The sequence below is a fragment of the Taudactylus pleione genome, unplaced genomic scaffold (assembly GCF_031769625.1).
Source record: "Taudactylus pleione unplaced genomic scaffold, aTauple2 ptg000361l, whole genome shotgun sequence".
Classification (NCBI taxonomy): Eukaryota; Metazoa; Chordata; class Amphibia; order Anura; family Myobatrachidae; genus Taudactylus; species Taudactylus pleione.
This window is the reverse complement of record NW_028284762.1, coordinates 635,204-651,957: the sequence shown is the minus strand read 5'-3', so window position 1 is coordinate 651,957 and position 16,754 is coordinate 635,204. Positions and strand designations below refer to the sequence as shown.

The following is a 16,754-nucleotide window of genomic DNA, read 5'->3' as shown; positions in this document are numbered from 1 at the left end:
TTACCAATCAAAAAGTTAACGATGGTACCACCATTTTATGCTGCAAATAGTGTTACGTGGGCCAAGTTTGTTACCAAATTGTGTTCTGTTTTTATTAACTCTAACTCCCTATTATACTTTCTTTGTTTCTTTTCCAGTATATGAAGCAGGGAAGGCCGCAAAAGTTGGATACCCACCAGCCGTGCCCACTGCCTGCCCTCCATATTACATCTCCACTGTTCCCGTTGCCCCAGTTCCAGCACCTATGCTTATGGAAAAACAACACGTTCCTCCGCTGGTGCAAAGCGACTCGTTAGGAGGCCAAAATGGTAATTTGTAGCCAAACGTACGAATGATTCACATCATGAAGGTCACACCAGATTACACCAACAACCCCTCCCCAATCTTTTTCTTCCACCCCCAACAGCTCCCTTCTCCTCCCAGGCTAGGAATTTGTATCCCTATACTGTCCAAGGTGTGCCGTGAATATCTGGGGTGAAACAAATTACAGGAAAATTTATGGAGAGAGTGTATTTTCCCTATTCGTATAGAATACTGAGCGTTTGAGAACGTGCTCCAGCTGCAACAGTCGCCAGATTATAAATCAGTTGCACAAATAAATAAGAATAAAATGTAAAAAAAAAAATGATAGTGACAACTTTACTATGCAAATGAAGTCTTAGGAGATAAATCAAAGCTGCTGTCGCTTCTGTTAATCCTCAGCCAGCAAAGGAACGAATCCTGGAGATTGGATACGGGGCACAAAGGAAGAGCCCTAATGCTGTACTACACTCAGGGCAAATGGAATATAAAATGCAAAATGAATAATTGCGCTCTGAAATGAAGAATTACGGTGGCTTATGCTTATCTGTATAATAATCTCGCCAGGTTTCTCAGGCCCAATTCTCCACCAATTAGCCCGAGAAGAAACGCAATATAATGCCCATAAATAGAAAATAATATATATATTTATTATAGTGTACTAAGGGCCTGATTCAGAGCCGGACGCTATTTGCGAACGGTCGTTCAGAAAAAGGGGCCGGCTATTTAAATTGAGCTCTCGCTCTTTGCGGTCTGTAGACGCCTCTATGTCTGAGCGAGTGAACGAAACATGCGCTCGCTATTTTGTAAAGAGACGCCCCCTGGCCGTTCGCATCCTACGGCATCTCCGCTATTTATTAGATTAATCGAGTACATCGAAAGGCGTCTGAACTGCTCGCAGTGCTTGTGGTTGGATTTTCCTACCGCAATCATGCGAGCAGTTCAGGCTAAGAGACAACCAAGTGACGTGGCCGATGACGCTGCTTTGTTAATTATGCACACCCTTAAAACGCCCGTTTTGACCGTTTGGCACGTCTGCGTTCGGATCTCCACTCCCCGTTTTCAAGCACCTTCCCCTGTTACCACCCACAAACGCCTCATCCTGTCACTCAAATTAGCAGGCACTCGCTATTTTGCGAGCGCACAATTTCTGACTGCAATGACTGGTTGGCGCATGCGCATTATGACCCATACGCATGCGCAGATGTGCGAACATCGCTCGGAGCAAATGAGTGGCTGATTACGAGCGGCTCTGAATCAGGCCCTAACACAGTGCCGTCACAGGGCGGCAGTGCGCCCTGTGCCGGCCTCTCCCCCTGTACGCATGATGTCATGACGCTGCGCCAAGGTGTGGGGCCTCTAGCACCGGGAAGTACAGCACTGCCTGGGGCATCCTCCGGGCACTGTGGGTGGCTGCACACGCTGCAGGATTCAAGTCCGGAATGTCTCAGGGCTGCTTTGAGCCACGATACTAGCTGCAGGGGACCGTTCCAGGCACCTAGCTGGCCCCATACAGGCAGTGCCAGATTAAGGTCTACATGGGCCTGGAGCTGAAATTTATGAAGGGCCTATTGTGTGCTGCTGCAGGCGAATGTGATAACCTCTGTGGCAGTGTGACTAGTGATGTGGGGGCATGCCTAGTGTGTGGATGTGGTCTACACAGGGGGTGTGGCTATATCCATGGGGGAATAATTGCCTCCACTTTTAACAACTTTATAGTTGAGCTATAACAAAAAAGGGGTTTTTTTTTGTGAAAGGGCAAATACAGCTGCCATCCGCGGCCTGCGGCACCTCTGAAGGCTATGATTATTCATCATCACTCCTCATTGATGCAGCAGCTCCCTATATACACACACACAGAGACATATATATATATATACCAATGGGTTGGGTACGGAATGCCAGTGCTCGGGATCCCGCCAGTCAAAAACACCCGATGCCGGCATCCCGACAGGGTTAGGATAACAACACTTGTTGGTCAGTATCCTAACCCTCTCACCCCGCTGCCTAATGCTAACCTCCCCCCTTAGTGCCTAAACCTAACCCTCCCTACTTAGTGTCTAACCATTCTCCTAATGCCTAACCCTTACCCCAGTACTTACAGTCGAGATGCCGGGACCAGGACTCTGACAAGTGTCAGGATTCCAGCGCTGGCATTGTAAGCGCTGGCATCCCGACTATCGGTCTAATGACCGCATCCAATACCAATCAAAATAGCACTCTAACAGCGATTATGGCTCACACAGGACCCCCAAGATGCTTTTAAAGTTTCACAATTCTATACTTAGGGTGTTTCATCATGAAAGAACCTAAAGCCTGGTACACACTAGGTCCACGTTTGGCAGACCCGTAACCTATCTGACGATTGGTAAGTGTATACATATTTGCCAATCGCCTGCCCGATGACCCGGGCTTGACAGCTGCACAGCAGATGGGATATGTCTGTGAACCATATCGTTCACAGACATATCCGCTGTACACACCCGGCGATGCACTATGGATATATCGCCTGTACAGTGGAACGGGGGATATATCTATCAGTCTAAGTTAAAAGGTAATAGGTGAACCGGTGCGCAAACAAAGCTGCAGATGGGAGGTAATCCAAAATAGGAGGTATCCTCACACCTCCATCAACATAATGTGATATATATATATGGCATCCACACAAATAATCAGCAATCTTCAAGACAACAATATTCACACAAAGATAAAAGAGTGCATGCAAAGCACCAATATATAGCATATACTGAATCCACACTAGTGAGTGGAAATGTATAGTACGGGTATCCACAAATGGCTGGAGGGTGACAATTACCGGATTGGAGTAAAGGAGCTGTTAACGAACAGTCCTTAATAAGCCAGAATGTATAGAGACACAGAAGTAGTCCCGGGAACTGCACTGGTCTGGGCTTGGACCTCCGCTCTCAGGCACTGCACTCCCTGTTCATCCGTGGTTCCCCCGTCTGACACCATGGTGTTGTCTTGAAGATTGCTGATTATTTGTGTGGATGCCATTTTCAACAACTGATTATACAGCTTCAACAACTGATTATACACATATATATAATTATATATATATACAGTATAGCACAAAACTCCGCTCTAGTGATGTACGACAACACCACATACTGTATATGAGGAAAGAAGAGGCGGCACTCCCAAATAGAATGGTGAATAAAGGTTTAAATGTACATAAATATCAGTACAGATCTGTACTGATGTGCCGCCTCTTCTTTCCTCATATACAATATGTGGTGTTGTCATAGATCACTAGAGGGGAGTTTTGTGTGTATATATAATATATATATATATATATATATTTATATATAGTGTGTATATATATATATATATATATATATACACAAAATACATATATACACTCACTTATATATGTATGTATACAAATACACACATGTGTGTATATATATACATATATATATATATATATATATATATATACACACACACACGTAGGTGCCAGACATTACACTTACCTGTGTGAAGGAATGCTGGTTATGCATCCTGATTTCTCCTCACGGCTGGTGAAAGCTTGCCTTCCTTCCTTCCTTCCTTCCTTCCTTCCTTCCTTCCTTCCTTCCTTCCTTCCTTCCTTCCTTCCTTCCTTCCTTCCTTCCTTCCTCAGCTCAGCCTCTGCACTCCACTTGTTAGGCTGACCTTATAGTTGAATTTATGTGCCCAGCTATTGACTAAGTTGCCCAGGAAGGGGGGTAGTGGCCCTTGGGTGAATGGGCTAGGCTTCAGATGACCCGGGGGACTGGAGCATATGGTGACCCAAGGGACACACAACTTCAGATGGCCAGGGGAGCTTTAGTACGACCTGGGGGCGGGGCTTCGGGTGGCATGGGGGCATGGCTTTGGGCAGCATGGGGCGGAGCCTCGTACTGCAGGGAAAGGAATAAGGATATTCTGACGTGTGAGCGGAGCTTCAGACAGCCGATGCGGGGTGAATGGTCCAGACTTCGGATCTTCCATCACAGCAATGCAGTGTCGTCGCATTCAAAGCAGTGCAGACAGTGTTCTCATGGATTTTTTTTCCCTGTCTGCACTGCATTGAATCCTGTGGGCCTATTTTAATGGTGGGCCTGGAGCTGTAGCTCCACCCGCCCCATTAGTAATCCGGCCCTGCATACAGGGGCCGCCCACAGAGTGCTGTGCTCATAGCGATGGCATTGTTCGTATGTACTAAAAAAAAAAAAAAAAAAATCCCATCTATCCGGAAAGGAACAAACTCAAATTCACTTGTGTGAACTAAGGCATAAAAGTCCACTCCGCTTGTACTCTGAATCAGTGGTGGACGTAGTGCGATATCGGAAGTAAGAGGTCCATGTTACCAGTTGGCTGATGCCCCCTGTGATTCAGCCCCAAAGTGTGACAATGATTCTGTTATGAAGGTGGTGACCTTGTCTTAAAAGGGTTAAAGTGTAAACAGCTGGAGGTTCTTTTCCAGCACGTGCATTGTTAATCATTGCGCGGCTTATAATGCAGGGCACCAGGGAGCAGATAAGCGGCTAGCGACCTGCAGGAGAACTTATCTCTGACTTATGTCCCTATATGTGACATACTGGTCCTGGTTCTGAGTTTCTCCACAAGTCTGAATGCGACAGCACAGAGCGATTTTCAGGGATCTGCGCAATGCGTCGCGGGCTGCATACACATCTATGCAAACTTCCCTGTGGTTTTAGAGTCGTGCGCTTCCAAGCCGCTTCTCTGGGGCCGCTGAGTAAGCGTTATTGGGTGTCAGCTTGGGGGCCGCAGAGTGATCTCACACAAGAGAACCGTTCTGTGGGTGTGTTGTGAGCGTTCACCTTTCATGCGGTAGGTGCCGATTAGAGGAAAAGGAGCTGGGCAGAGAGATTTCATAAGGGGGGGTGGGGGTTGTCTTTTGAAATTGAGGAGTCATGCTAAAGGTAATATGGTCTTTAGAAGTATACGTTTTTGTTTTAAAGTCGTTATTAAAAACATGAGTGAGTATAAAAAGTTATCTAAAACATAAATAGTCAAAGTAATTTGTAATGTTTTTTGTTTTTTTTTTCCTTTTATTTTTTTAATATAGTGTTTGTATTTTTGGAGTAACTTGAAATCATACAAAGTTTTGCTCAGCTGATTAAAAGCTTGTGGTGTTAAATTGAAGATAAGTGATGCGTTTTCTTGGGGAATATTGAGCTTTCTTAAGGGCACGTAGACCGTTTGCAAACATACGCGCCTGGTGCAGTCAGTCTAATCTGCATTGATTGCTTGGAGAACGCAGCTGGTGCATGACATGGGACCAAACAGTACACAAGTGCTTTCAGTGTCAGCACTGGACTGATGACACTATCTGCATGGTGTGCAGTCGGGAAGCCGGCGGACCTAATTCCGGCAGCCGGCTTCCCGACTGTCATATCCCGGCAAGGGTCTAAAGACAGGCGTCGATATGCCGACGCCTGTCATTAGACACACGCCGGGAGCCCGATGCCCGGCATCCCGATTGAAGGGATGCCGAGCGCCGATAGCCGGGGGGGGGAGGACTTAGGGTTAGGCACCCCCCAGGAGGTTATGTTTAGGCTAGGTGAAGGGGGGTTTAGCTTTAGGCACCCCCGGGGGGAGGTGAGTTTTAGGCACTCCCCCGGGGGACTTAGGTTTAGACGGCGGGGAAGGGGGGGGTTAGGTTTAGGCACTTAGAGGGGGGATTAGGGTTAGGCACTGGGGGGGAAGGTTAGGGTTAGTCATCCCTAAGGGAGGGTTAGGGTTAGGGGGTAGAAATAGGTTAGTTAGTACTTACCTTAGGACGATCGGGATTTCCTCCTTTGCCAGGATGCTGCTGTCGGGATTCCTACCACCGGGCATGGGTCCGGCGGTAAATCATACCGATTCCATCTGCATAGCTATCAGGCAGACCATACCATGGGTACATCCTAGGTTCCCCTTGTAAACGAGTCCCAACTGTATTTAATGGTTTGATTTGTTTGCTTGACTTCAATGAATTTAACGGTTTAAAAATATTAACTTCTGAATAAGATGTTTGCTTGTCTCCCTCAGTGCGCAAAGGTTACCGCATCCAGGCTGACAAGGAGAGAGACTCCATGAAGGTCCTTTATTACGTAGAGAAGGAACTGGCCCAGTTTGACCCAGCCCGCAGGATGCGCGAGAGATGTAAGTGTTGTAAGAGCTTCACAACATCCCGATTTGGAGCTAATTTTAGCAGAAGAGTCGTCGATAATCTCAGATCTCAGAACCTCTCAGCAATTGAGTCATTTTATCCTAACTTGTATACGTCCCACACAGTGAGTCACCAAGGCCAATAGCCGTCATTTATCTGCCTTCTATTGTCCCAAATATAGATTATTATATTCTGTGTAGCTGAGTGTTGCCACAACATACAGAATGTAAACGTAAGCACACAAGGCTAGTTATTACCCAGCGCTGTTGGGAAAATGCCAGTGACCGCACTTGTTATATGCCATCGTGGGGTAACCAGCGCGCGCGGTCAGGTAGCAGAACAGTGGCAGACAAGAGTAATTACAGCAGACAGATAATCACATTACACATGACCACAGATTCTAGGGGGTCATTAGAATTTAGATTCAACATGTTCCACATTGGGTTCCGTTCTTGTACCAGTATGAAAGACGCGGTAAAGGCGTGATTTCTGACGCCAGTAAGGAGCCTTGGCAAAATCTCTGAATTTTCACCATTTACTGGGAATTTTGTATTCTGCTTTCTGTATCATGGATCCTATTTACTGTCCCAATCAGAGCTCCCGAAACATCTACCTGTATCTCATACAACCACCTATATCACACGCTAGCCAGAAGTTATAGCAAACCAAGAAAACCACGGAACTTTGCACCAAGAACAGACCATGCTGCTCTGCAAAGGGGGGCAAATACATTTATTTTTATTGTTTTTGCATGCACGGTAAATACTGGCTGTTTTTACATGTAGACCACAAATGCTGGGCAGCTTTATTGTAACACTGCAAGTTACACAGGGTACACACCACAGCGATTCAGCGACGCCATGATATGCTGTATTGCGTCTTCGTACACACACACTAAACACCGCACGACGGGGAGAGATATCATCACACGCCTAATGCAGCTTCCCTGCGTCGTACGTCGCACTGTCCCATCTGATGTGCAGCACCGACGATGAATTGTGTGTACACACTACACGAGGGTCGCGCAAACCGGTCGCAGTTATCATGATTGCACGACAAATCGTGTAGTGTGTACCCAGCTTTAGATCTGAGATTAGACTCGCCCCTCCTAAATCTATGGGCACATTCTACATCTACCCCACCCGCAGTGCAGCATGCCAAGGGGCAAAGTTCCTGGCTTTTATTTTCTTTACCCCTAACTCAGAATCAGCCCCTGTATGTAAGTAGAAGTTTGGCAGAATCCATGAAAGTTCTAGTATTGTAGAAGGAATTGTTTTTCCTTTTATTGGTAATAAAATTGTCACCATGAATTTAAACCATATCGTTGCTTTCATAGTCTTTCTGGCCAATGAGCTGGTACCGGTCAGGCCGCCTTTGTCGCAGCACGATACTTCTGACTGCTGAAGCTATGTAATCACCATGTGACATAGGTGGATCACCCATTAGAGGGGGGCAAATGCGTATGCTGCCTAGGGCACGATGAATTCTAATAATGTGACGACAGTATTGGCTGCTCAGTTTTGTGCGTTGCCCATTTCCACTGGCATCTGGTTCCTTGTCCCCACCTGGGTGCACCGTACATCGGATGTTATATTCCCGATGATGTCCATTTTCTGATATTCTTCTATCAACTTGCTGTTTCCTCTCCTCCTCAGACAGCCACACAATCTCCGAACTCAGTTCCTTACATGAGGACAACGTGCACTTTAATCGCTCCTATCGACAGGTCCGCAGGAAGCCTCTTCCTTCCAGCTGCAACGTTGACGGAGATGCAGAATACTGGTCTGGGGTTGTGGGGGCCACAGCAAGGCCCTCAGCTTGTTCCAAATTCAGGGATGAGAGAGAGAACTTCAGGAGCAGGTAAGTGATACATTCCAGGCGCATTTAGTGGGGGCAGAGGAGACTAAATAAATGTAAGCATAATGTACCCGGGTGTCTGCATCATAATCATACATTGGTATCTTAGACATAACCAGGGTAAGTAACATTGATATGTCAAGTCCCTGCTTTCCTATCCAACTTACGCCCCATGGGACAACTTTGCTGCCTGGCTCTCCAACTTCCTTTTCTCCAACTTAGTACCCACTCTCATTCTTTGAGACTTCACCATCCCCATTGATACCACCCTTGGGCTTCTACTGCCAAACTCTTATCCCTCACCACCGCCCATGATCTCACCCTGTGGACCTATTTGTCCCATACACTCTGATGGTCCTCCCTAGACCTCGTGCTCTCTCATCTCTGTGATATCTCCTACTTTCTGTACCTCACCCTCTCCCCTATCCGACCGCAACCTCCTCTCCCTTCCTCCCTGTGCGGACACTCCCTTGGCCTTCGTAGCACCCACCTTTCCTAGCTTTACCTCTATCATCTCTGTCAGCAGTCCATCCTTTCTCTATCTGTCCTGAATGTGGCGTGATGACTAGTGATCATCTCCATGCTCTGCCCTCCACTGGCTCCCCTTTACCTCCAAAATACTATTCAAACCGCATACCCTCACCTATAAAGCCCTCTACTTGGCATCCCCCCCCCCTTTCCTACGTATATGACCTTGTCCAAAATACTCCCCAACTCTCCCACTTCATTCTACCCATGAGCTTGGACACTCCACCCCACCTAGCACTACCTCACACTCCCAGATTCATTCTGCGGTTTGGTGCGGTTGGGCTGGCACTAAGAAGACTTGCCACCACACTTTGCCCGCAAATCAAGCAGAATTTTGAGACAGAATAAGATGGACGATCCAGTGAACAGTTTTCAAAATATTACTAATCACTAGTTATTAACCTCCAGACTTGGCGCGATAACCCCCGACCATGCTCTTTTTGATTCCCCCAATCTCTTTTTGTCACCTAGGAGATCGCAAGCCAATCACGTTAAGTTTTAGGATGCTGTGCAGTGTTCCCCTTAACTGCCTCAGTAACGGAGTGTGCCAGAGTTTAAACATTTGCGTTATGTCAGGTATATCACTTAGCTCTGTAAAGGGGCCTATCCATTAGCAGATAAATTTGAACGATTTATCGTTCAGTCGTTCACTTTATCTGCTAATGGATAGGCTCTGAACGATCAAAATGCGCACTCCCGTGGCCGACAAATTTGGTCTTTTGTCTCTCCAACATGTTGGTCAATTATCGTTTATCGTTGACAGATATTAGAAATATCTGTCGCGGTAAACAACGAAGGACGAACGATTTGTTAATGCAATGAATAGAAACATAAAAAAAAATCCACTCCCAGAATGATGTCATGCAAAATCGTTCGTCGTTCGTCGTTTGAAAAAATCTGTCATGTACATGAGAGATATCTGTCACCGCAGCCCCAGGAATTTTCAAAAGATAAATCTTTTGTCTTTCATCTTTTGAAAAGATCTGCTAATGGATAAGCCCCTTAACACACAGGCCGTGATGGCTAATTGTGTCCAATAATGGCCTTAATCAACAACTGATTACCATACTTATTATAATAACTGGTAATACCTGCGCTTAATAGTGTAGGAAATAAATGATATTCCAAAGCCCAAATGTTTAAATGAGATAAATTTATTACTAATCGGTAGTAAAGTACTGCTTGCCGAGTAGAAATTGTGGGATCTACAGGTAGTCACAGTGCTACCGTACTCCCAGTTTAACTACAAGCACCAAGCAAAAAGGGGGTGTCGGTGGCAATCGGGGGGTGGGAAAGTGTCCCTATAATGATGACAATGGTCCACCTTCCTGATCGGAAGGTAATTAGTCCAGGGGTTAGGGAAGGTGCAAGAGAAGTATAACAAATAGTCTGCAAAAAATAAAATAAAACGAATGTAGAAAAAAATAGAAAAAATATATATATATAAAAAATGTATATAATAGTGAACAAGTCTAGGGTGTTGCGCTCTGGAGGGGTGGCGTCCCGTGCCCTCCGGTCCGACAACTTGCCCTGGTCTTCTAGTGTTCGTACTCCTTCATCCGTATTTCCTGCAGAGCGGGTGCCGGCAGTCGCTGTGAGTCTTCTTGCGGATTCGCCTACAGCGGCCAGGCGGCTTGAGTCTCTACATTTCTACATTTCCCATCAAACCATCCACTTCCACATCCGTTGTCCTGTATCGGAAGTTAGTTGGACGCTGCCTATCGGATCCTTGGTAACCACTGGATTAACCAGACACGCATCCCGGACTTCACCGCTGCGGACCAGTCTCCTCCCTTAGAGAGTTGAGCCACCTGAAAGCAGCAGAGGATGGCGGAGGATCGTGTGACCTAGCGGGATCACGAAACTCAAGCCGCCAGGCCGCTGTAGGCGAATCCGCAAGAAGATTCACAGCGACTGCCGGCACCCGCTCTGCAGAAAATACGGATGAAGGAGTACGAACACTAGAAGACCAGGGTAAGTTGTCGGACCGGAGGGCACGGAACAACGCCCCTCCAGAGCGTAACACCCTAGACTTGTTCACTATTATATACATTTTTTATATATTTTTTTTTTTTCTATTTTTTTCTACATTCGTTTTATTTTTATTTTTTGCAGACTATTTGTTATACTCCTCTTGCCCCTACACCTTCCCTAACCCCTGGACTAATTACCTTCCGTCATCATTATAGGGACACTCCCCCCCCCCCCCCGTTTACCACCGACACCCCCTTTTTGTTTGGTGCTTGTAGTTAAACTGGGAGTCCAGTAGCACTGTGACTACCTGTAGATCCCACAATTTCTACTCGGCAAGCAGTACTTTACTACCTATTAGTAATAAATTTATCTCATTTAAACATTTGGGCTTTGGAATATGATTTGGAATATCATTTATTTCCTACACTATTAAGCGCAGGCATTACCAGTTATTATACTTTGTTTACTAAGGGAATCAGGATAGACCCTATATACCAGCAGCTTCTAAACATAGCAAGTGTGCGCAGGTTCTCACAACCATTATTGAATACCATACTTGCCTACCCTCCCGATTTGGTTGGGAGCCTCCCGCAAAATCGGGTGCCACTCCCGACCTCCCGGGATGGCAGGCAATCCTCCTGGCTGCCGCCCACCCCTCCTATCCCCCCCGCACTTACCTTAGAACCCCCGCAGTAGGTGGGGCGGTGACGCGATTCAAGCTGAATCGCGTCATTTTGACCCCGCCCCCTGCTTCACAATGCCTGTAATATCAGCATTGTGTAGCGGGGCGGGGCCAAAATGACGTGATTGCATGGCCCCGCTCCCCACTCCGCCCACAAATAAACATTGGTCAGCCCCGCCTCCTAACGATTGCCACTTCCCCCCTGTAATGCCGATCTGGCTGCTCCCTCCCGGAAGGGGCAGCCTGAAAGGTAGCAAGCCTGCTGAATACATGTCAGGGCTTGCCTGTGAGCCTACAAGACAATATCATTTGGCTGTAATTCATATAGAGAACAGATATAATGGGCAGACTAGATGTGGGAATTGGTCTTTATTTGCGGTTAGTGGGCCTGATTTAGAGTTGTACGCAGATCCCGACACCAATGCGACTTTTTACGCAGCTGCTATGCGAAAATATGGAAGTGTCGCAGCTGCCAGGAGATGTATTGAGACACCAACCAGCGAGTTTGCAATTCCAAGCATCTGCATAAAAGTCACAGCATCTGCTTAAAATGTTGCAGCATCGGCCGCATATTACTGATCATCGGCTTTATGAATAACGCTATGAGTAACGACGTACAAAGATGCAGTCGCTGGACCCAACACAGCTATAATATGGTTGCGACATGCCCGCAGTTTTCTGACCACCCCTTTTATTACCACCCACATGCGGCCATTAACTGTCAATCACTCTACGGCTAAATCTTGTCCGTGAGCGACATTGCAGATGGCCCCAGGACGCATGCACTGTGCGACCTAGACGCATGCGCTGTAATAAAAAGATTGTTCAACTGCGGAAATATCAGCATAGCTTACAGGTCTAAATCAAGCCCAATGTTCTTTGTATCTACTAGAATGTTCCACTAAGAGATGTTGTACACTTGCGGATAGCTATGAACTCAACACAGATTACATGTTTTATATACATTTATTTGTTTCACAGCCTCCAGAGACCAACATCTGAGGTCTTGGAAAGGAAATCATTTCCAATGGCAGTCCAAGCCGTATCTACAGATGAGCTGGCTGCCTTTGCAGACTCATATAAACAAAGATCCCGTAGATCCGAAAGCCGAGGTCCTGGAACAGGGCCCAGGTTTGAGAGGTCCGATTTAAGAGGAAGATCTCTATACCAGGACAGCTCAACTGAAGACTACTATGGAAAACGAAACCATGGAAGGGAACTGTTTTCAGACACTGAAAGAGGCTGGACATTCAGCCCTTCTAGGATACAAGCTTCAGAGGACAAACATTTTCCCAAAAGGATAAGCAGGATGGGACAGAGTTATGACGATGCTTACCTTAGCAGTGTCCTTGAAAGGAAATCAAGGGTTATCGAGGAAACCACTATCACCCCATCTAACCTGAGCTTGCGGCAAAATTCAAGTCGCAGCTATGGGCGGTCTCCTACATTCAAGACTGGTGAAAGCAAAGATCAAAAAGTTGAGGAAGAAGACTCACTTCCTCCCTACAGTGAGAGGGAGCTCGCCAGGGCTCTCCCGTTTCGTTCAAGAGAACACTCCTATCTCAGCACCTCAGACAAGAGGAAGAAAAAGGACCAGCCAAGTAAAACAGTGAGAAAAGCCTTCTTTTTTTACATGAATGGGTCACAGGCCAAATGGGGTTGGAGGGCGTTGTCAAAAATTTAAAGTGTGGGAGGATGTGTGTGTGAGGACATTGTTATATAATATATTGTGCCATTTTGGAGATGTTTGTGGACCATTAACATGATTCTAATTGAAAATGCATGCTGTATAAAGGCAGCTCCTGTAACGTCAATACTGTTTGACCACATTTCAAAAAGGGACTTTTTTTGTCCACTTTATCGGGTATGTTAATAAAATTTTAAAAACATAACACAAGTAAACAGGCTGTTCGGACAATTCTCCATGCTACATCGGACATTGGGTGTTTAAATATGTCTTTTTTTATATATATATATATATATTCTGTACATTGAGACTCCAGATGTAACTCGTCTTGTGCAGGCATGGTTGAAATTGGGATACTTGTTTGAGTTGAATTTATTTGTATAACAAATAAACAAATACAATATGGGAGTGTGGGTGGTTCCACTCTTTTAGGTTGATTTTGTGGTTATCTTCTTGCTGTTATGGAACTAGGAATGAATTGTTGTAGGAATTATCTCAGAAACTTTTATCCTGAGTTGTCTCAGCGGTTTCACAAACCGGAAGCTGCACCAAAAACACTCATAATTTTAAATTTACCTGACCAGATATCTATTTTTTTGTGACAATAATAAAAAGAATACATTAGGAGCGAAAAAAATACATGTACAAAATGAAACTTTGTGTTGCTGCTGCTTATTATTTTTGTTCCCGAATTAATTTAATTGAAACTGTAACTGTGGCAGCTTTTTTTAAAAAAAATGTATTAAACTTTTTGAAAACATGAACTGTATTAAATCGAACAAAAAAGAAAAAGAAAAATCACAGATGGGTGGTTTCCTTTATTGTTGAATAATTTATTTAATCACCTTCTTTCTTCTTATAGTTGTGTGGTTTTACAGTAAGAGCGAAGGAAATATCCACTGAGGCAAAAAAAAAAAAAATCAGTATTTAACAGCATAATTAAAGAAAAAAATGTCCTTCCTTCCAGTGTGACACTCCCTATCATATGTCCCTGTCTTTTCATTTACTCATGTCGTGCTTCACACATTTCACACCACTCAACTCAAGTCTAAGAACAGGCTTTATGGAGATTGTGCATCTGTGTTACCTCTTTGTTTTCATAATAGTTTCATCATGGTGGCACATAGTCAGTGTATTGCTCCAATTTAGAATACCCCTATATTGGGGTTGAGTGCATTCATGTAAAAAAAAATTATGATAATTTTAAGACTGGGCTGTCAGCTGAGGGTGTTTGTTTATCTGCCCCATGGACAGGGAGAGTTTTATCATTTTGTTCTCCATTTTGTCATGTTCATATCTTATTGTTTATTATTTTTCGCAGGGTGATTTTCCAAACAGGATGTCCCTCGTTGTCTGACACCGTGAAAGACTTAAGGAAGATTCTCAATGGAGGAGGCACTGAGGCAGTCCTGGTTACATCAGAGAGAGCAATGAGCCACTGTGCTCCAAGGAACCCACCCCTTCTTGACGTGGAAGATCATTAACTAGCCTATTTCCCACAGAACAGGAGACCATATGCATTGGACCTTAAGTTGGAAGCAATGGTCTCCTGCAGGGTATACAACCCAATCAATAATGGACCTCAAACAAAAATCTGGAGGGGAAAGGGGGGCATCAGAAGTTGCCATGACTTTAGATTGTGTAAGGACTAGCCTTAGTATACTTTAACTCAATCCTACTCCTAAATAACTTAACAGGGGTGGTGTTTGCCTCCATTCTCCAACATTCCTTATGTCTCACACTCAAACAGTGTTATTTTTTGTACCATTTAACCTCCTTGTGCCTCTCATTCACATTGTCCCATAAAAGGACTAGTGATATATTTTGTATACAGTGGGCATAATTCACAGACACTAATTAATTAAAAATAAATCTTCATTTGAACAAATTATTAAATGTAATGATTATCTATCATGATTTAAAAAAAAATATATTTGTTTTTGCTAAACACAATTATAAAGTAAAATTAAAAAAGTAAACATTTTTTGATTTGGATATATGCTTTTGCCAATAGATGTAAATATTTTTAAAACAATGTTAAATGTCACTATCAAAACTTTGCCCACGTTGTAATTGTAAAATTGGAATTTCATGATTGCTACAGTATGTACAATTTATTGTCCCTAATGAATATTTTTTTTCTCAGTATGGTCTGTGAATTCTGCCCAGTGACTGTTTTGTTTACATGGAAAAGGTGCTACTTATGTACCTCTTTTTGTTCTTCTAATTTAAGTAACAATTTTGGTTCTTCACTTCCCTACCTTTTTGTTTCTGTCATGTCATGATAACATTTGATGCAAGAAACATTTTTTTTTCTTTCTATAACAAGTTTAACACAACAATATGCTTATACTTTTTGTATCTGTTTTTAAAAATGCTACACCTACACTTTATGTATCTGCTTTTGTAACTTTGATTGGCTTTTGCCAACTGAGAGCAAACTTACAGAAGAGTTATATGGTTATTTGTAGACTGAATGTATTGTGTTGCTTTATAAGATTTTTATTATTTAGATTTTTTTTAGTTTTAAAAAGTATTCTACAGTACAGTGTCAACTGGATCATTATATGATAAAAAAGTAGCAATTGTAGATTTTTTAAAATTAACTTTTAAGTAGAAGATTCAAATTATGCTACATATCAGAAAAAAAGTAATGGTATTTTCCCTGTATTAGTTGCTTTTGTTTGAAATATGGAACTTGCATGAGTTACACCTGAGATATCTACATTAAGACATTATACAGTTGAATTTATCATGCACTCACTGGTGTAATAAATTAATTTTTCAAGATTGAAACTAGACATTTCTTCCCCTAAGTGAATAAACAAAATAATAAATACCGTAAAAACATTGCCCTAATATCAAATGATAATAATCATATAATAAATGTTATTATAATTTTTTTGAAATGATAATATTTAACACATTAAAAGATTCAACTATGAGAAATTATAAATAATACATCTTTACTGCACAAATAGTTTTTTTTTTTTTTTTTAATTTTGATATTAAACATAACAAACTTTTTCGATTATTTGTTTTAGCCCTACAATGTTGAAATTATATGTTAATAAGATGATGCCACAATTTTCCCATTTATTTTTTTCTTAAATAGGCACTTTGTCAGAAGTGGAGATATGAAAGATTGAGGTTTTGAAAAACTGCAAAGAGATAAGCAGAAAATATTTTTTGCAAAAAATATAATTCATAAATATTACATTTTATATTTATCATTTCACATTTTTTATAATATATTCTTTTTGAAAGCTTAAAGTATTTGTTTTATGTTATTTACTTCAATTTAGAATATTATTTTCCCAATTATTTACAATATCTATTAAATACAATATGCCACAGTATACTTCTTGGATTTTACTTTGAGCAGATTCAATATCCAAGATGATTTTATTTGACTGAATACAGTAGCATTAAATTATCAAAATATATTAATTTGCAAAAAGTAGCAATGGGGAACTCAAAAACAAGTTCTATTATTTTTAAAGAAAAATATATAGACTTGTATTTATTTTTTTAATACTCACCTACAGCTTTTAACTACAGTATTA

The 16,754-nt window shown here is 43.0% G+C and overlaps 1 protein-coding gene across 4 annotated transcripts in view; it reads left to right on the top strand.

Annotated features, from left to right (window-relative positions):
* Positions 1-16,449, top strand: part of ILDR2 (immunoglobulin like domain containing receptor 2) — a 294,960-nt gene extending 278,511 nt beyond the window's left edge. For 2 of the 4 annotated variants that reach the window (XM_088444403.1, XM_088444401.1), the window contains 5 exons: positions 138-308; positions 6,340-6,453; positions 8,116-8,320; positions 12,483-13,110; positions 14,510-16,449. In XM_088444403.1, coding sequence (XP_088300529.1) covers positions 138-308; positions 6,340-6,453; positions 8,116-8,320; positions 12,483-13,110; positions 14,510-14,545 — 1,154 coding nt within the window. In that variant the 3' untranslated portion in view covers positions 14,546-16,449. Of the gene's footprint in view, positions 1-137; positions 309-6,339; positions 6,454-8,115; positions 8,321-12,482; positions 13,963-14,509 lie in introns of those variants that run through there. The other 2 variants (XM_088444402.1, XM_088444400.1) reach the window with 1 other exon arrangement.
* Positions 16,450-16,754: the final 305 nt, after the last annotated feature.